This window comes from Danio aesculapii, chromosome 3 (genome assembly GCF_903798145.1).
Source record: "Danio aesculapii chromosome 3, fDanAes4.1, whole genome shotgun sequence".
Taxonomy (NCBI): domain Eukaryota; kingdom Metazoa; phylum Chordata; class Actinopteri; order Cypriniformes; family Danionidae; genus Danio; species Danio aesculapii.
Window position 1 is genome coordinate 20,991,862 of NC_079437.1, and position 21,781 is coordinate 21,013,642.

General features: G+C 36.2%; 2 protein-coding genes across 7 annotated transcripts in view; one reads left to right on the forward strand and one right to left on the reverse strand.

Annotated features, from left to right (window-relative positions):
• The window catches only part of kansl1b (KAT8 regulatory NSL complex subunit 1b), a 103,098-nt gene extending 94,822 nt beyond the window's left edge, over positions 1-8,276 (forward strand). For both annotated transcript variants that reach the window (XM_056453352.1, XM_056453351.1), the window contains exons 9-15: positions 1,961-2,128; positions 2,229-2,371; positions 2,458-2,576; positions 2,670-2,727; positions 4,242-4,354; positions 4,629-4,884; positions 5,587-8,276. In XM_056453352.1, coding sequence (XP_056309327.1) covers positions 1,961-2,128; positions 2,229-2,371; positions 2,458-2,576; positions 2,670-2,727; positions 4,242-4,354; positions 4,629-4,884; positions 5,587-5,820 — 1,091 coding nt within the window. In that variant the 3' untranslated portion in view covers positions 5,821-8,276. The remainder of the gene's footprint in view (positions 1-1,960; positions 2,129-2,228; positions 2,372-2,457; positions 2,577-2,669; positions 2,728-4,241; positions 4,355-4,628; positions 4,885-5,586) is intronic.
• Positions 8,277-12,454: 4,178 nt separating this feature from the next.
• The window catches only part of maptb (microtubule-associated protein tau b), a 58,452-nt gene continuing 49,125 nt past the window's right edge, over positions 12,455-21,781 (reverse strand). For 4 of the 5 annotated variants that reach the window (XM_056453358.1, XM_056453353.1, XM_056453354.1 and 1 more), the window contains 3 exons: positions 21,010-21,091; positions 20,736-20,842; positions 12,455-16,224 (listed from right to left, as the gene is read on the reverse strand). In XM_056453358.1, the coding sequence (XP_056309333.1) occupies positions 16,009-16,224; positions 20,736-20,842; positions 21,010-21,091 (405 nt within the window). In that variant the 3' untranslated portion in view covers positions 12,455-16,008. Of the gene's footprint in view, positions 16,225-17,769; positions 17,909-20,735; positions 20,843-21,009; positions 21,092-21,781 lie in introns of all 5 variants that reach the window. The other variant, XM_056453357.1, reaches the window with a different exon arrangement.

Below are 21,781 nucleotides of genomic sequence, written 5' to 3' on the forward strand. Positions count from 1 at the left end.
AAATAATGTACAATAACCTTTAATAATAAAACTCATTAGGGTAAAAAATTTCAATGATGTAGTGCTTCCCACACATAGACTTTACTTGGGTGGGCCGCCCAGGTATATTAACAGCTGCTCAAGTATATTTAATGACCATTTTTTTTCTTCTATTATTATCATCCTTTTTACACTTTTTTTTTTGTTTTGTTTTTTGTATCCGCCTAATATAAACAAACATCCGCGAGCGATTAAGTTGTGGAAAATCTTCTCTTGTTTACCTGTTTTGTACTGTTTGTTCTGTGTGTGCGAGAACTGTCAACACTCACGTGCTCTGCAGACCCACAGAGACTCGCACCTTTTTGCGTCCGGCCGGGGTTTCTAAATCTACTGAAATGTCCGGGTTTTGGTTTTGTTTTTATAAGCTGTCATTAATTTTACGCGCACAGCCGCAAGATCTAGAGAGACATTAAATAATTACTTTAATCTCAATGACTCAGAAAAACCTTACTAATTACTCTGCAAAAATTGGCTGCAGAATATTTGTACAGCATTTGAAATGGGTAATTAACTAAATAATACACACGTTTTATCCTTGTAATTATTATAATTTTTAGAGCTATTGTCTGTTTTTATTCTTTTTTTTCTGTCATTTCTCATTTGCTGTATATTTTATTCATTTGATGATGTCAATATATTACATATTTTATACATCTAAAATGCTTTGGCAATACTGTACATAATTTCATGCCAATAAAGCAACCTGGACTTGAATGAGAGATGGAGAGAAGAAGATTTGATCTGTTAGTGGGTGCACATGGCTCTGGAATAGCGTAAGAGAAATAGTGGATTTCTTATGATTTATTTCAATAGTTTTTTTACTTTAACCCATTGAAAAGAAAAAGTTTTAAACGGATAATAATAAAAATAGTTTTAAAAGTCATATAATGTTTTGTTTGTCACATATAATTAACTGTTTATGTATGTGGGTAAAAGGTGTGTTTCAATCCGGCTATCACCACAAGTATATTTCATTCCTGTGGGAAGCACTGTGAGGTTTTTAAAACAAATGACCAAAATGTGCAATAAAATATAGAAGTTATGTAAAATAACCATTAGTTTATGACAAGGAGGAGTAACATTAATCTTTATGTGATGTTGGGGATGTTTTCATCCACACTGGTGTGATTTTGAGTCTTAATTTGGCCACAGCTATCTCTCTATTTCAACAAATGGAACTGATTTTTGTTGATATTTTATTTTGACACATACTTTGGGAAAATGCTTTGAGCATTTTCTACATTTTAACAATACACTGATTTACTACCCTTTCAATATGTTTGTGGCTGTTTTTGCCCCATTTCATTATAATTACATTTTTTGATTGCAAAGCCATGACACCATATCATGTTCTCCTAAATGTTGCAGGTTTTCACTGTTGGGAAGAGGTAAAACTTTATATTTTTAATGTTTACATCAGTTGCAGTGCAAAAAAAGCTTAGTCTCTGTCTTAAAATGATATGGTTATATGGGAGCATAGTGTGCGAGAGAGACCTTTACACACTTACCTTGACATATTAGAGAAAATAAAAAATAAGCAACTCAGCTCTCCAAACATAGTAAGTGTATTTATGCATGCACACTATAATTTGTTGTTTTACTCCATAGAACTCCATATAAAAGTTGGAAACTTTCTTGCACAGGGTTTTAATCTAAAGGGTTAATGCTACTAACTGATGATCGACAGTAATAATTAAAAGTTTGACCTCTTCCCAACAGGGAAAAACATCAACAATCATGAGTGAATGATGGCTTTGAAATAAAAAAATAAATGTTGTTATAATGGAAGTGAATGGGGCAAAACAGCTGCGAACATAACAAAAGGGTAGTCAATTTGAACAGTAAACAAGGGTTAAAAATGAAATCATAAGCAATGCACATAAGTTATGCAAAACTTATTCCTGTTTGCTTTTTCTCTCAGGTTTGCCACATCATAAGGTGCGTTCAGAGAAGGTGTCGCGTCAGCCATTAGAAATCCCAATGAGCGCCAGTAAACTTGACTCACGCCAGCATTTCCGCCAGAGCAGTTCATTTGACAGAAGCCTCAGCCGCAAGAGACCCCGTGAACCTTCGCTGGACCGCTCAGAGAGTGTGTTTCTTCTTATTTGTTCTCATTTGGTCTATTTCTATTCTAAATTAACTATATTACTGTAATTAAACAATGCATTCAATTGGCTTCTCGTCTGCAGATGCTCCCAAGTTGTACATGGACCTCGGAAGTCCATGTCCATCCCTGTCCACTCTCACCACACCCACCCACAGTCCTCTGATGAGACAGCCATCAGCCTCCGAAACCTCCACACCCCTGCACCTCAACAGCAACGCCGCCGCTGTAAGACTCTCTTGAAAAGCTTTCCCAAGTCTGTTTGTCCAAACCCACGAGAACAGATATCTTATGGTTGTGCATGACTCTTTCAGACTATTCGAAGAAGAAGAGGAGAGAGTCCCTTTGACATCAATAACATCGTCATCCCCATGTCTGTGGCCGCCACGACTCGAGTGGAGAAACTACAGTACAAAGAGATTCTCACCCCAAGGTCAGAAATGCAGACGCTGTCATTTGTTGCATCAGTCTTCAAAGATTTGCTCCCTTTCTAATCAGTATTTTACCCTTTGCTTTTTAATTGTAGCTGGCGAGAAGTGGACATTTTTGCCAAGCCCATAGCTGAAGAGGATGATGCGGTGGAGGTATGGCTCTGGATATTTGGATATTATAGTTTGAAAAGTGTATGCTTTTTTTAGGATATTATAGGTTGAGAAATGTTGAAAGTAATATAACGTAATTGTTATATTAAGTAACAATTCTCACCATTTGCGACTGGATTATTATATATACATTATTAAGATATTAACGGTTTATTAGCACTTATAAAGTATGACCTTATTTTGCATCCTTAATGCTACCCAGTACCTAAATCCAACTAGTATTTTACTAACTTTTAAAGTCTGCGTGAACCGGAAGCTGCAGCCGTTTCCTTTTCGTATTGTGGTGCAGTTTCAAGAGAAACAGAATATTAAATGAGAAAACAGTGGGCGTGGCTTGTTCTTTCCTACAGCGAGATGATTGGATGTAGGAAAGTAGGTGTTTCATTCAAAAGGATCAGGAAAAGGGTTTTGGGAGAGTTGTTTCAACTTAACAGACACCTCTTCCTCACCATTTCTGTGTGTTGTTATAGCGTTGTCAAAACTGACAGTTGGAGGGGCGTGGTTAAATATTAACTATGCCCAATACCTCAGACAGACATAGGCTGTTTCTCAATATGCGTTCTTGTCTGTACTTGTGTTCTTGTGTCCTCGTGAAACGTCATTAGCCGTAGCCGAAGTACTGTTCCAATTCAAAGTTCACATCTTGCCAAGTACAGATTAAGTTCCCGGATGTGCACTTGCTCCGCCCTTTTGGCCAATGATGCATTGAGAGGTGACTTGTGCGAACTTGTGAAGCACATGTATCCCAGAATGCATTGCAGCCTTACCAGTGAAAGCTAATGGCGGAGGAGAAAACCGGCTTTAAAAATAGTCCTCTGTTGTGTTACAAAATAAAGTTTTAAGCATTTTTCAGGTGAGAATGTAGTCGTTATAAACTCAAATCGGCAGTTTATTTACAAAGATAGCGCATCTTTAATGATGTGCCTCAGCTTTTGCGGACTCTGACCCCCAGCCTGTCAGCGGGAGCTTCTTCATCACCTCCCCCGCCTATAACAGCTTTATTTCAGCCAGTCCATCTCCATAATTAAAACATGATATTTAAAACATCTTGTGCATATCTAATGGACAGTTTTGGTCTTTTTATCTATTATTTGTTCTCAGGTGTATTATATTGGCAGTGTTTTGTTACAATTTATAATTATATGCAATAAATATTGCACATCCTTCCCCAATATTTGATCTTAATAGAAAGCATAGTCATTTTTCAATTGAAATTCCTGCAGATATGTCAATTATTGTGTGAGATACTCATTTAAAATCTTGGCAGTCAGGATTTTTTTAGGGATCCATATGCAGTTCAAACAGATGATAAACTACTGTAGAGTATGTGCCAATGTTTCCTGCAAGCTGAAATGAACACACAAGTCTGCATATGTTGAGATTTCTGAAAACAAATACTGTTATGAATAAATGATTCACTCAAAAGGATTCACAGGTAACATTTTGCATCAAACTTTCCAGCTTGTGTTTTTAATTCAATTTTCTTGTTTTCTCAGGTCGAGGATCTCTCTGATGGCACATTCTCCCAGCTTCACCTTCCATTACAGGAGCAGGAACGCTCTCGATGGAGTTGGACTGCCAGCAACATCGCAAAGAGGAGAGGCAGCAGGTGGGAAACAGATTTTACATTAGTTTTTATCCCCTTTAAGCGACCAGCACAGCTTTTTTTTCATATTAATAAATTTGCAGAGTGTAGCTGACTGCTGATTTTTGCACTTCATGGTGGCAGCTGATCTTATAAAAGAAAGCTGGCAGTTTTAAACTCTAGAGATTAAAATTGCTGCACAAAATGACAACAGGCTGGTTGCTTGCAACAGTGTTACGAGAAGTTATTAAGCAACGGGCATTACAGCAATGTCACATGGTAATATTTTTCTCCACAGGTCATACAAGTCTGTGGACGGACGGACAACCCCCTTACTGTGCGGCACCAACCCCTCCACACCGCAGCCCTCATCTCCAGACACGCCGCATTTCCACCTGCTGCATGAGTACAGCTCGGTGGCGTCTCCCACCAGCCCAGCCAGCCCAGAAATGCTGATGCTGACCGGCCTGCACACACCGGCCTCCAGGGACTCGCACCGGCTGCTGTCCAATGAGGACACACGCTGTTCCACACCAGATACCTTTGAGGAGATGGTAAGCCTCTTATGTGAAAGTGATGGAGCTATTTAAATGAATGGAAATCCCCATACTTTTATATATTTAGCATTCAGTTGCCAAAAACAAGTTAACACTGATGTTTTATTTGGACTGCATTCTTTATTTGTGTGACATATGCCTTCATTTTCAGGAATGTCATTGTGTATTTTTTAGACCTACTATTGGTATAATATGAAAAGGCCATTGTGAATTTTTGTTGAAGCAAACAGTTGAACATTAAACTTGCAGCATCCAGTTAAAGGTCCCATTAAGTGCTTTGAAATGTGCATTTTTTGACTTAACTGAAAAACATAAAGAGAGGGTGGAACGTGTTCTAAAGTAAGGTAATTGACATTTAATAGCTAAACATTAAGACGCCCAGCACCTTGTCACACTGCTGTTGTTTTCAAAAACACAGCTCTCTCATGGAAGATAGTTCAAAAATATGCTGTCCTTAGGGAAAAATAAACTGTGTTGGACACACTGACTTGAAATATATATATATATATATATATATATATATATATATATATATATATATATATATATATATATATATATTTAAAAAAAAAAAAAGTCATGTTGGAGCACTAAAAACAAACAAAAAAATTAGTTTGCCAGATATTTGACCTTAAGGTGCAGTTGTCTCCCATTTGTTTGTGCTTATATTCACTTGGTGTATCTCTGTTTGTTTTTCAGACTCCTCAGCCGGTACAGCCATGGGAACGTCGGACTTTTCCACTAGATGTGGAGCCGCAACAGGAAGTTGAAATCCATCTCAGTCCAACTGGCGAGAGGCAATGCAGGACCATTCGACGGGTGTCCGGCTGCAGGTCGTCCAAGTCGGAGTCCGACACTGGGCCTTCGTCACCCCTCTGCGATGACGGCGCAAAGCAGAAACCAACCAACCCACCCAAACCTACTCACCGATGAAGCCTAGACTCTGCCCACCCGCCAATCCCCCCCCCCCCCCCCCAATCATCCACCAGCTTTCAGAAACTCCTAAAACAGCAGCAACGTAGACGGAAAAAAACAACAACCAAACGAATGAAAGTCCCTGTTGTTTGATATTCAAACATCAGTAAATTCTTTCACAGTTTTTAGTGAATTGTATGGAGATATATATAAAGAGACGCGTTTTAATTTCGGGTCACTGGGGAATAAAATTGTTTAGGACAATAAAAAATTAATTCAATATTAAAAAGAAGGAAAGATTAGCTTGAGGGCTAAACTAAGATAAGAAGCTCCTACACCTATCGTCTATTTCAGAAGAGCACTTCCCCCTTAGCTTGCTTATTGATCTGAGGGGCTCCGCTTGCGTTGGGTTTTCCAGTGTCCCATCAGAAATTAACCATTCAGCCTCACGGTTTATACTGGAGTGATAAAACACCAAAATAAAGCCAATAATGATGATTACAAGAGACTTGCACAATGGCGCCAATGCCTCTCTTTGTTCTCTCTGTGTGAAAGCACTTCTTTCTCTCTCCACATTCCCTTCATATTACAGCAAATGTTTCTCATGTCTGGAATTTTGGATAAATCACAGCTTCTGCTTTCATTTCTGTTTTGTGTTCTCTTGTATACCATGGCCCCGTTTCTGTCAGAGCGACAGAGAGAGCAGGTGCCTTCATCACAACTGTGTTGCTTTCTAAATAACGTCTGATTAGAGCACTTTATCGGTCTCTCTTGCACGACACTATTGTCGGTGACTCCACAATCAGCACCCAAATAAACATGCGCAGGCCGCTAATATTAAAGACTCGATTGCACTGTTGCTTAGCATTGTGGCCCTTTCTCCTGTGAGCTTGCATTAATGTGAGTTTTGAAGCACTTGGCATTGCTATGCATGATCAGGTTAGTCCAGAGGATATGCAATCACTCCAGTATAAACTGAAAAGTGCTGCCATTTGTTTGTTTTGTGTTTGTGTGTGTGTCTGTGTGTGTGTGTGTGTGTCTGCTGGCCTCATTTATAAGAGCTCCTCCATTGATTAGTCTGGTTTAAACTATGTCTTTGTTTAATAAAACACAATCTGCAATACCCTACAGCGGGGGTGTCCAAACTCGGTCCCGGAGGGCCGGTGTCCTGCTGAGTTTAGCTCCAACTTGCTTCAACACACCTGCCAAGAAGTTTCTAGTATATCTAGTAAAAGCTTGATTAGCTGCTTCAAGTGTGTTTGATTAGGGTTGGAGCTAAACTCTCCAGGACACCTGCCCCCCAGGACCAAGTTTGGACAGTCCTGCCCTACAGCAATGAACTCACACTCAATTCCTGGAGGGCCGCAGTCCTGCATAGTTTAGCTCCAACCACCTCCAACTCACACCTGATTTATAGTCTATAGTAGTCTTGAACACCTTGATTAGTCGGATCAGCTTTGTTTGATCAGGGTTGGAACAAAACTGTGCAGAGCCGCGGCCCTCCAGGAATCGAGTTTGAGGCTTATGCCGTACAGCCATTATCCAATCCCGTAACGTGATGTTTGAGTAAGAAAGTGCTTGACACAAAAGGACTTGGCAAGTTTTCATTCGTTGGCTCCCTCAGTTGCTGTCGGTCACAACCCTATTGTTTTTTTTTTTTTCTTTTTCTTCCATTACTAGCAATGATTTCGGTTTATTCCCAGGTCAGTTGAGTCACTGCTTGCAACTCCTTCCTGTTATTTTAACTAATGCGAATGTACAAGTCTAATAGCAGACACCAGTTACTTATGAGTTTTATAAGTAGCTTCTTTGTATCCGTCGTCAAACGATTCTAGCTATTGTAGCCATTTGTTCTCGTTTAAGGGATGTCATGTAAACCAGAAATCCTTAATATATTCCTTTAGAACTCACTGGAGTGTAACTTCATCCATAGCGTCAGAAAACTCGTATTTTTTTTCTCTTTTGTTTTGAGGTTGTGTGGCAAATCATAAGGGGACCATCCGCGACTGTCCCGTTTCCTGCTGAGAAACCCGTCATCCCGTTCATTCTTAATATCATTAATAATTATGGTTCTCTGTGGGGGTCTGTGTACTTATCAGGCAAATGTACCATAAGGTTTGACTAGCTTTCAAAAGCCAATATTGTATCGTGTGAGTTATTTTCATACTTTGAATTTCATATGTGGTGAATGAGGGTTGGGTGAGTCTGGTATATCCTTTAGCATGTAATAGTTTGTACAAAAAGACAACAACAACAAAAAAAAGTTTATTTTGTACATACCTTGTTTGATTCTTTACTGTGTTTGTTGTTCAGGCTGTAGCTGTCCTGATTGTCTAGGGAGAAGACACATGAGAATATTTAACACTTTCTTTATGCAGAGGCAACGAGTAAAAAGAAAAAAAAAAGTTTATCGATAATTGATCTGACAGACAGGAACGTTTGTGCTTCTCAAATTAAAAGTGAATTATATTGTACTTGAATGCCTTCTGTCTTTCTGTTTTAGTAAAAAAGGTTTATCTATCAGGTTCATAAATTAAGCAAGTTTTGTCTGATTAACTGATTAATCCATTTTTTAATTTAGAAATCAAACTAATGTTCAGGGTTTACTCGTTTATCTGCACTGTAATCATCGCCTGGACTTCTGGATAAAGGCCACTTGGGTAAAACTACTACAAACCATTCAGAAGGATGCTAAAGACCAGGTATGATGAATCTATTCAATTAAAAAAATAAGTATCACACTCTTAATTTTGATTTATTTTTAATTGTAGGTGTCCTCCATTCAAATAGGTAGGCCACATTTAAAGTTGAACATTTTTGTAAAGGGTGGCACAGTGGGTAGCACGATCACCTCACAGCAAGAAGGTCGTTGGTTCAAGCCTCGAATGGGTCTGTTGGCATTACTGTGTGGAGTTTGCATGTTCTTCCTGTGTTTGCCTGGGCTTTCTCCAGGTGCTTCGGTTTTCCTCACAGTCCAAAGACATGCACTATAGGTGAATTGGGTAAGCTAAATTGTCCTTAGTGTATGTGTGTGAATGAGAGTGAATGGATGTTTCCCAGTAATGGGTTGCAGCTGGAAAGGCATCCGCTGTGTAAAACATACGCTGGTGGTGTGGTGACCCCGGATAAATAAAGGGTTTAAGCTGAAAAGAAAATTAATGAATTAACATTTTTGTAATCAAAATATTTGTAGTTATGCCATGTTATTTTCCAGAATAGCTTGCAAAGTCATGTAAATTCTGTGATTTAAAAAAAAAGAAATGCCTACAGGAGACATTAATCTCATAAAATCTTTGAGATCCCGACTGGTTGTTAGTTATTATGTAATCGTTAGCGAATAGCTTTACTGTTTACTGCATTTCATGCCAGTGTTGTCATAAATTCTTGCTTTAAATTGACCATGAAACAGATTAGCTTTATTCCATATATATTATATTCCACTTAAGTGTATAGCTAAACCATGCAAGCAGGCCCACGACACATAACCAAGTAAAACACTTATTTTTGATAAATGTTTCTCATGTTCCTGATTTTATCTGACTATAGGCCTGTTTTCAGATGTGAATGGGGTATATGCCCATCTTTACAGTCTGTGGTATATGCTCATACTTTTAATTTCAGTCAGCCAGCCCCAAGGCTTCCAGTGAACTGTCATCCCATTACAAAATCGCTGCGTTTAACATCTGATTTCTTAAAAAAATAAATAAATAAATAAAAACAGCGACCTTTACTGCCTAACTGAGACATGATATAAAGTGGGTATCAGACCAAACAAGAAGCACTGCATTAAATTAGAATTTTCCATGCCATGTCTTTAAAGAATGGAAATTGATTTTATTGATTTTTTTGGGAGTTTTTTGCGCTAGCCTTTTGCTAATGACGGCTCCTGTGTTTAAATGATTTTTGTCTCTACACTTTAACAAGCAAATGGATGCTTAAGTCTATTTAATTTATTATGGTGGCTTGAAAAGCCAGCATATTGTTATCTATCTTAAACTTATTATTATTCTTCTTCTTCTTCTTCTTCTGAGACTAATTTCTAAGTGTATCTCCTCCTAGGCCTTTCAAGCTACATACTTCAAACTTTCGTCAAACCTTCGAACTGGTCTGACTCGGGTTGCTATATCTTTTCTAACTGATCCGACCTTGGGTTTTCTGAAAAACGACCCAGAAAAATCCCAAAAGTCCCATTGACTTAACATTGGGTCAAACTTTGTGAGCTCATAACTCTGCATCAGACTGTCCTACAGACTTCTAACTGGACTCATTTAACTCAGTCTAGCCAGCAGCCAATAACTGATGACTTTTTAACTTACTAGCCACTCCCTAGCAACCATTTACAGCACCCTAGCAACTGTCCCATAGACTTCCATTGTAAAAGACTCCCATTGACTTAACATTGGATCAACCTTTGTGAGCTCATAACTCTGCATCAGACTGTCCTACAGACTAGAGTCTGGCCTCATTCAACTCAGTCTAGCCAGCAGCCAATCACTGATTACCTTTAAACTTACCAGCCACTCCCTAGCAACCAATTTCAGCACCCTAGCAACTGTCCCAGAGACTGTGACTAGCTATTCTAACACACGCTAACAGTTTTAACATCCTACTGACATGCTAATCTTGCTAGAAAGGTGCTAGCAACACGATAGTGACATGCTAGTCATGCTAGTAACATGCTAATTCATGCTAGAATCATGCTAACAACATGCTAATTCCTGCTAGAAACAAGCTGATTCATGCTAGAATCATGCTAGTAACATGCTAGTTACATGCTAATTAATGCTAGAATCATGCTAGTTACATGCTAATTCATGCTAGAAACATGCTAATTCATGCTAGAATCATGCTAACAACATGCTAATTCATGCTAGAAACATGCTAGTAACATGCTAATTCATGCTAGAAAAATGCTAGTAACATGCTAATCCATGCTAGAATCATGCTAGTAACATGCTAATTCATGCTAGAAACATGCTAGTAACATGCTAAATCATGCTGGAATCATGCTAGTAACATGCTAATTCATGCTAGAATCATGCTAATAACATGCTAATTCATGCTAGAAACATGCTAATTCATGCTAGAATCATGCTAGTAACATGCTAATTCATGCTAGAATCATGCTAATAACATGCTAATTCATGCTAGAATCATGCTAGTAACATGCTAATTCATGCTAGAAACATGCTAGTAACATGCTAATTCATGCTAGAATCATGCTAGTAACATGCTAATTCATGCTAGAATCATGCTAATAACATGCTAATTCATGCTAGAAACATGCTAATTCATGCTAGAAGCATGCTAATGACATGCTAAATCATGCTAGAAACATGCTAGTAACATGCTAATTCATGCTAGAAACATGCTAGTAACATGCTAATTCATGCTAGAATCATGCTAGTAACATGCTAATTCATGCTAGAAACATGCTAGTAACATGCTAACTCATGCTAGAAACATGCTAGTAACATGCTAATTCATGCTAGAATCATGCTAATTCATGCTAGAAACATGCTAGTAACATGCTAATTCATGCTAGAATCATGCTAGTTACATGCTAATTTATGTTAGAATCATGCTAGTTACTTGCTAATTCAGGCTAGTAACATGCTAAATCAGACTCGGCTTTTCAAGCCACCATAAAGTTTGTCCTCAAACTTTAATATCTAGTTATATTTAAGTTACATTACAACATCAATGCTGTAAAAAGAAACTTATGGAAATAGTCACAAAGCTTTCACCAGAAGTTCATCATTGGCTAAAAAAACAGTAGCTTATATTCCATTACAGGGGGTCTGACCCCCCCGAAGGACATCAAAACAAGATTTATGAGGGGTCTGCCCTTTAATAGTTAAGAAATAGTTTGCTATGATCTGTACATTAATATTAATGATTAAATAATAAATACCTTCAATGTACATTTGTTCATACCTCTGAGAATGCAAGTTTGCACCAAAAATATAATCGGTTTAAAACTGGCAAATCTAGAGCACGGACAGTGCAAGTCTTCACAAAACGTATCCCTCAATACACTGACAACATATAACAAGATTTATTAATAAATTAGAATTAATTAAATATATAAATTTGCTTATCTGAGGCATACTAACTGTGCTCTCTCTCTCTCTCTCTCTCTCTCTCTCTCTCTCTCTCTCTCTCTCTCTCTCTCTCTCTCTCTCTCTCAAAAAAAAAAAATAAAAAAATTTTACTAATGCTTTGCTTCTTAGACTTTACACACCTGAAACTTGTCTATAGCACTTGTTCACTGCTGCTCTTATAGTTGTGTAAATTGCTTCCTTGTCCTCATTTGTAAGTCGCTTTGGATAAAAGCGTCTGCTAAATGACTAAATGTAAATGTAAATATTACGGAACATTTCCGAAAAACATGACCCTGATAGTCAATGTATAATTCGCACCCTGCCTGTATTAATGGATATACATATATACACATTTGTACATTTTTTTTTCGAAACAAGTGCATTTTTTTTTTTTTACCCCTGGTTATCTAGAAATCGAAATCCCACTTGTCCTTTCATAGTCAAAAGTGGCCGAAGACGTGTAACGTAACTGTCCACCTGAGCAATCAATAGTGTTGCATGCGGTTGACGAGAAAATGAGACCAAAAGTAGAACAAAGGACAGGTAAAGCAGTTTAATACGGACTTTATTTCCAAATTCACGTTTACAGCAAGGAGCATCAGTGTAAACCAATTAATAAAACACATTACGATAAGGACAATCACAACTGTCAAGCTAGAATGAGGAACCGCGATGAGAAGAGCAGTGGCGGGAAATGAAACTGAGGAGAAAAGATGGGACTCGTTAACGGATTACAGAACCGTTGAAACACAGCTAAAGGGCAGAATTACTCGAAAGACCTTTTCCCCGTGCCACGTTTACACGGTTTATCTTTTAAAAGTCTCTTCTTCAGCCTTAACCCACAAGTCTAAATGCTCAGGTTTATGTTAGCAGCATGCTGTATTCAGGACGGCCATATCGGTTTACAGCAATATCCGTCTGAAGCTTGTCGTTTTACTGATCATGTGAATTCTGGATGCAAATTTAACCGTTGTTTTACCTATAAATTTCCTCCCCGTTTCATTTAAACGCAAGATAGCCTGTACATCTTAACAAGTAACGTAGTTTGAGGCAGCTCTTGCTTCAAACCAGTGCATTCACTCCCAAATGAGCAATGCACTGCAGGTATAAAATAAAAAGCCTAGTAGTAGTATCAGATCGTCTAAACGCATTCGTACATCTTTTTTTTTACATCGTCCACACAACACTATTAGAAAAAGAGTGCAACATAAACCTGGATTTTAGCAGGTAGCTTTGTTCCTTTTATCCTTCCTCCACTTTTTCTCTTTCTTTTCATGTTTAAATATTGGTTAACGCTATAATAAAGGACTGGGACGTGGTGACTGGCTACTATCAAGGAGACCATGGGTGAAGTTCATAGCATGCTGGGTAAATGTGCAAGGTGTTAGAGTTATGGTTTGGATTGAAGGGGGAGCTCGGCTATGTGTTAAATAATGTCATATTTCACACCAAATGAATCAGCTCTGTGCTGATGGACAAGACTGAATCTGTGCTGGACCGGAGAGAATTTTAAAACAGGTTTCTGAAATGTAGCTGATGGAAACTGGGGAGGCACTTCTCAGCTGTCTGTTCTCAATATGAGATTTCTCTGTATGGTGTTGTTTTTATTGAGTCTGATGTCCATTCATGCATTCTTTGGAAAAACATTTTAAATGCAGAGGCTGAAATCCATCAATACAGAAGCATTGTTGCCTGGTTTGGGTAAGTTAACAAAAAGCTGATGGATGGTGCTTGTGCAGGGCAAACAGAGCTCAACAATAAGGATGGCAAAGTGATCTCGAGGTCTTATTTTGACACTAAATCTTCTAATTACTGCCTGATACAGTTTTTTAATTCTTTCTAATACCATAATTGTTTAATCAACCTTTTGTGTACTGAACATTACAACATTTAATGTGTTGAATGTTGTAAAGTCTTGCACTTATTGTCATTTCATTGTAGACAGTACAGGCCTGTAGCCAGGGGAGATGTTCGGATGGTTGGAAAGACCCACCCAACACTGACAAAGTCCAAAATTTGGCCCCTATATGAGCCAATTGGTCCATCATAAATTATTAAAATAATTAATGGAAGAAGGCTTTAAGACAAATTATATTTCTAATTATTCAAATTCACAAATTCTGACTTAGGAAATAAGCTGGCCAGTTTATTTACGCACAGGCTACAGTTTGTAATGTACTTAGTTGGTTTTTAATAATGTTTAACAGATTCCTAATCGATTTTTATATGATAATACATTTATATTTTATAAATCAGTATTTTTCCTACTACTTTATTAAAGATTGTTATTTAATTCTGATTCCATAACGTTATTTATAAAACTGTAATAACTTAGTTTAAACGCACATTTCTACATAAACATTCCTGTTGCATCAAGAAGTGGTTATGATCAGAATCCGACAAGCTAATGCATTAAAGATTAGTGCTTAATGTCACTAAAATACCTCCTAATTTAATAGAAATTAACGAGAATAACTGCAAAAAGCTACACTTTTTGAGAAAAAAAAACATCCTTTTCAATAGGCTGACTACAGGCCTGCAAAATCAGATGTTTATAAACCAAAAATATGTAAAAATTCATTGCTTTACATTGTTGGGCCAAATCACAGGTTACAATGGGCCAACTTTGGCCTGCGGGCCCTACGTTAGGCATCTCTGGTTTACACTCTTCGGTTTATTTATTTGCTAAAAATATACTACAACAGAAATGTTGTTAGATTTTACCATTCAAACAGGTTTTTTCATCTATATGTTGATACATTTAGAACATCAAATTCTCCTGTTAACACTCAAATATATTTTGCTGCTTGTTCAAACTACTTATTTAAAATGAGCTGAACACAATTCTGGAGATTTTTTGGGGGAGACTTTTTTAATGTTCAATCCACTTAAATTTGTTACGTTAACTTAATCGATTTGCTTTAGGACAACATGAATGAATTTAAACAGTTTAAACGCACATTTCTAAATAAACACTTTGTAAAATAGTATGGTAAGCACATTTGTTGCATCAAGAAGTGTGGTTATGATCCGAAACCGTCAAGAGAATACAGCAAAGATTAGTGCTTAAAATGTCACTAAAATACCTCCATACGGGCCTGCAGTGTCAGTTGTTTTTAAACCAAAAAATGTCAAAATGCATTGCTTTGAATTCTTATGAAAGCAGATGACTTATGCGGTAAATAATAGAAATAGTTAAACATTTGTAAACAAAACACTGGTAAAAATCCAAAAATAAATAACTAAAAAATATAAATATTTAAATAAGATCTGTACCACTCGTGTGGTAGGCAGAAAAGAATCCTTATTGTTGAGCCCTGTCCAACAGCATTAGTTTATTTTAATATATATTGACATTTGTTTTCCTCAACCAAACCGTCACTAGAGGCAAAGCAAGAGGATTTGTTTTTCATTTAGTGACGCAACCTCCTACGCATTAATCGTGGGGACAGAAAGGCCTGGACAATATGCTGTGGTAAAGCACAGAAGCATATTTGTATTTGCAGTAGTTTTAAAGAACATATACGCAAATTCTGAATGAAATGTTTTTTTTAATTTGGGTCAAAACACACCACTGGTGTTTTTATACTGTCATAAATGAAATTTGCGTTTGATTTAAGTGACACAGACTTGTTTATCCTTCTTAAATTTGTGTTAAATCATCAAATTCATAGTAACTGCATATTTGCCTTCCCTACTGCTGCATGTCAAAACAGGAGTGCATAAGTTATGGTAAATAAAAACATTCACAATAAGGCAACAAAGCAAATACAGCTCTGAAAGCAAATGTTGTTTCTTTAAAAACCAGGGTATTAAACGGAACAGGTTACTCAGTGCTGTAAATGACCATTTGGATCAATACACCACCAGCTCCTTTATTTAGTATTTTCCCCCTTTTTTTTATTTGATGGACTGAGCCAATAACATCAATTCTTGTCCCTCCGTGCCGAGCGGCAAGAATTATTTTACAAGCAGACAAGCTGCTGGGACAACCTTTAGTTAGGAGAAATCCGACAAGCACCTTATTTGAAAGGACTGAAGGAGATACGTTTTAACATTTTTTTTTTCTTTTCTTTTCTGGATTCGTCAGTAGCCGGCAAGCTCACAGGCCTTGTTTAGCGAGAGAGGCTGAGACCTGATCAGCCAGTGTGGACAGTTGTGGGGAGTCGGTCATGTTGAGGCTGCCGGAGGAAGACACGTTGCTGAGGCGGCGAGGGGATCCATCTGTGGAAATGTCGGGGGACTTGCAGACGATGTCAGCACCGTGGTCAGTGCGCGCTTTGGCTTGATCACGGAAATTTAGCTTGTGGCTCTCAATCTGATGGAAGAAAAGGTGAAATTTGAATTAAGTTGGATGAACATGAACACATTTTGCAAACAAATAAATAAGGAGAATTCAGGTCAGTTGTCACAAGTGACCTGAATTCACCCTAAAAATAAAAATAATGAAACATCCCACCCAGCAATTTTGAGTTTAAAAGACATCTAAACGTTGATGCCTTTGATAAAAGGAAGCTAAGTTACTCTACGCTACTCTATTGTTTACATTTGTTAGATTTTCACTGAGAGCCCAGATTTAGACTTCTTTTAGCCAAGGCATCTAAATTTAGACGTCTATTTGACTTCTTTTAGACATAAAAAAAGAAATGCTTACTTTGATTATACATTGTTTAGATTCTGGTTTATTTATTTGCTTTAAATGTACTACAACAGAAATGTTAGATTTTAACATTGAGAAAAAGTTTTACTCCTATGTTTGGATACATTTAGATGTCATGTGAAGAAACACTGACTTTTCAGCAGGAATTGGCCTGATCACATCAGTATTCGATGTTGTAAACCAGTCTAATTTATTGTTTTTTGAACAGTGCTGAAAAATAAATGTGGACTTGCTCAATAAAAGTTTTGCTATCCCAGCTTCATTTGCAGAGGCAGCTGAAAGTCATCCATGTCATACAGTAAGACTGCCCTCTAGTGGACAACCTCATGCAATAACATAGTAAGATGTGTCTTGTATATTTAATGTATTGCGTGTGTGTGTATTATGTATGTGTATATTAAACCTGCTGCACCATTCTTTAGCGATTTTGCATATACTGTGCATCCAACCTTTTTTTTTTGTAATAGAGCAGGAGTGTCAAATTCTGCTCTTTGAGGGCCACTGTCCTGCAGAATTTACCCAACATTTACCAAATTGACCCCACCTGGAATCATATTCACCAGACATTTATCTTACCTTAAGTTTACTTTTAAAATGCAGTAAAGGTTCTTAGCTACAAGTTTTTTTGTTTGTTTGTTTGTTTTTAACCTGTTCACAAAGCTGCTGAGACCTATTTTTACATAAGAGTGGGATTGACTTTGTTCCTAGGGATGATGTCAGAATGATTACTAACACAATGATTGGCTGATGAGCAGGAAGAGGTCTCTGCAGAAATTAATCCATGAAAACTTTGTAGAACACAATGTTATGTTGACATATTGAAATGCAAAATTAAAAATATTTCCACAAATAAAGACTTTAAAATGCAGGCTAACTGAGGACTTGCATTCTAAATAGTAAATCACACATTGACATATTTTCTTAGGATATAGTTAAGTAAATATATTTTTAAAAGCTTTAAAATATATTTTGAAGAACGGACAAACAATCACCGCGAGCATTACAATGTGGACAGCCAGAATATAATTAAAATAAATAAGAACAAAGGTAAATAGACCTAGAATGGTTTGAGCGTGAGTAAATAATCAAATAATTTAGTTGATTATTCCTTATTCCTTAAATTAGTTGTGCTTACAGACCAAAACAACAAAATATGTAATCATTAGTTAAACTGACACTCCATAATTCCAGTAACATACTTACTGAGGGCCTTTGACTTAACCAGACTGTTGCCTTCAGAGTCGTGAAGGTCAAAGGTCATGTCCACATCATTAGAGTGAACAGCATCCCCATTATAGGAAGCATTTGTGGCCTGCGGCTCTGCTTCCTTCTCCTTCTCCCTCTACAGCATGGGACGCCACATAGTTCATAGGGTTATGGGTAAACAAAACAAAATGGATTGGGATACAAATTATGAAATGAAGTCATGAAGTGATTCAAAACAATTGCAGTAGAAGGAATGCTGGGAGAAGGGATGAAGCTGTCTCAGTGCTCATACATTTTAAAGTAAGAGTGCAGATCTTCTTTTGGGTCAAGTAATAACATCCATCTATGAATGAATGTTCATCAACAGACTGAAACTGATTTATTCATGTGATTAATACTTTTTATTTTAGTCAAAAATATTAAATGTATAGGTTTAGTTGGGCACATTTGTATGGAAAAACTCCAGTATGGGTTTTTGCTTTAATTTGCATGATTACCAAACAATACAGTATTATTGTAATTAATGTACTTTTTATATATATATATATATATATATATATATATATATATATATATATATATATATATATATATATATATATACATACAGTTGAAGTCATAATTATTAGCCCCCTTTTAATTTTTTTCTTTTTAAAATATTTCCCAAATTATGTTTAACAGAGCAAGGAAATTTTTACAGTAGTTGGGATAATATTTGATCTTCTGGAGAAAGTCTTATTTGTTTTATTTCAGCTAGAATAAAAGCAGTTTTTAGTTTTTAAAAAAAACATTTTAAGGTCAAAATTATTAGCCCCTTTAAGCTATATATTTTTTCGATAGTCTACAGAACAAACCATCAAAATACAATGATTTGCCTAATTAGCCTAACTTGCCTAGTTAGCCTAATTAACCTAGTTAAGCCTTTAAATGTCACTGTAAGCTGTATAAAAGTGTCTTGAAATATATCTAGTCAAATATTATGTACTGTCATCATGGCAAAGATAAAATAATAAAATAAATCAGTTATTAGAAATGAGTTATCAAATCTATTATGTTTAGAAGTGTGATAATCTCTGTTGGGGTAAAATTGGGGTAAAATATACAGGTGGGCTAATAATTCTTACTCCTGTATCTACATTTTTACAAAGCAATACTGGTTCTTAAATATCAAAATTATTATTATTTTAATATATGCTTGTTTCAATTAACATGTGAAAACTTCACTAGACTGTATATAGCTCACCTCTTGTCTAATAATCTCTAGAAATCAACTCAAACTGTAGAGAAGAGCATTTTACTTATTGTTTGCACTGTTAGCTTATTCATTATATTTTACTTTAGCTATGTTTAGTGTATATGAAGATAGACATTTTTTGTTTAGTTTTTGCAGTTGTACTCTTCAATAAAACATCATTTCTGAAAACAAAATAAAAAAAAATCCTAGTTTTAGTAAATTCCATAAATCTTTTTCAAATAACACACTTCAATACACAACATAAAACATGATATCTAACCATTTAGTAATCATCTGTTTATATCTGATGGTAATGATCTGTTTTTGCAAAAAATAAATATATAAACAACTGTAACTTAAAGACAGAGCCACATTTGTTCAGTAAATCACTGTGTAATTGAAAGATTTTAGTTTTCCTACATGCTGTACCAAAAAACATACCAAACTGTCACTCACCATTTAGTATTATTAAAGGAAACACACACACCCCGATCTAGTTGAGTGAAGCTAATATAATATAGGCTAATATAATATAGGCTTGTTAATTTTTATGCAATACCAACATTTCTTAGATCAGCACTCATACTTGATTCCTGAACATGTTTGAATTTGACTGCAAGAAAGTAGCACTGTAGCCAGTGACAGTATGTGTGATACAAGAGACATGAGCTGAAGATTACTGTATGGAAAAATAGTAAGTACTAAGCAAGGGAGCACTAGTAAGTGATCTTAAAAATGTGCTCAGTAGAGAGAGAAGATGAAGGAGAGCAAGAAGCCCAGCTGCGGTTCTGTCACTCTAATGATTCAGTTCTATATAACATTTTAATTCAGATTAAACGAAGGCTGCACTGCAGATATTAATAAATAGTTCATTTGCTTGCTTTTGACAAACACGAGTTATTCAGTCCACTTTTTACTAAATAAAGAGCAGCCTGAACATTCTGTTAAACATTTCCTTTTGATTTTCGTGGAAGACAGAAAGTCGTGCAGGTTTGAAAAAAAACAAGGGTGAGAAAGCAATGACAGAATTGAACATTTTGGCTGAAAAAATAACTAACAACTGCTATAGATTAGCTGCTTTTTCTACCCGGAGTTCTGTGTTTTAATAAACAGTCCAGCAGATCTGTGAGGGAACTCAAACAAATAGACAACAATCTCTGTGAAAGAAGTACACCGAAGTCTGACAGGCAGAAGAAAGCATGCTGACCATGAAGGAGAGTTTAAAGCAAATACTGCACATATAATATTACACAAAAGCCTTATCATGAAACATGTTGTGTTGTGCATAGTATTATTGTAGTGAATTAATTCATACATCCACATTAAAGGCACAGTTCATCTAAAAATAAAAATTCTGTCATCATTTACTCATCCTTTACTTGTTCCAAACCTTTACGCGTTTCTTTTTTCTGCTGAACACAAAATAAGATATTTTGAAAAATGTTGAAAACCTGTAACCATTGACTTCTATAGTATTTGTCTTTCTAACTATAGAAGTCAATGGTTGCAGGTTTTCAGCATTCTTCAAAATATCTTCTTTTTTGTTCAACAGAAGAAAGAAACTTATTAAAAGTCTTGAATCACTTGAGGGAGAGTAAAACGGTGAGTAAATTTAGATTTTTAGGTGAACTCTTTCTTTAAATGATCCAACACACAATTAATGCAACACAGTATTGCACTTCTGAGACTCAAATATCAGTGCTTTTGTTTAATAAAGTAAAGAACATACCCTCCTCTGTCCACCCCCAGGGACATGTCCAATGTTTTCCAGAGATCCAACCTTTGACTGGGCTTTGAAATCCAACTTCTCAGATTTGATCTCCACATTTCCTCCCCCTAAAAATACATGTAAAAGTGAAAAAACTTCACAATTAGTCAAGTGAGGTAAGGATGAAGGTGGATACACTGACTTTTTTTCTGAGAGTTTAAACCTAATCCGTATTGGTTGTCTTGTATTGCTTGTTGTTGTTTCTTTGTACTGTATGATCTGATTGAAATCTCACCCGGTTTGTGATGAATGTTGGCCTTGGAACCGCACTTTGATTGGACGTTGCTTAGGTCGATCTTTTTGTGCACAATCTGAATCTGAAGCATAAAAAAACAAATATCATCAGTCATCAGCCAAAAAGAAAAAGCTTTAGGAGCTGATGATTGGGTGTAGGAAGATGACTATTAATCACAACAACAGGGTTCGTTGGAACTTGCTACCACAAAATGGATATAAATCCCGTTTACTGTGCCCATGCTTCATGCGAATTCAACGAGTGGCGTATTTCCATGTGAAAAAGGTGAACCTAGCATTTATACCGGATTGTATTTGTTTTCAGATTCTTTCTCAAAGAACATTAATTGACAATTACACTATTTAAATATATACCCTTTCAAACTAGATTTAAGACATGAAAAGTCAGAAAAGAGATTCACTTAATGTTGTACAAAAGGATGAGGCTGTAATGGAAGAAAAAGTTATATCTAATTTTTGGTATCAGATATAACTAGTTTATATCTGAAGGCGACAGCAGCACTTGTGAGACAGCAAAAAATGTTCAAGTGCAGCACTTGGATCTTAACATTCTACATTCACATACAGCTACAAAATGCACTGCATGAATGAATATATATATATATATATATATATATATATATATATATATATATATATATATATATATATATATATATATATATATATATATATATATATATATATATATATATATATAAGTAGTTTTTTAAAGAGATCCAAATTAGAAGTTTGAGGAATGAGAAACCAAG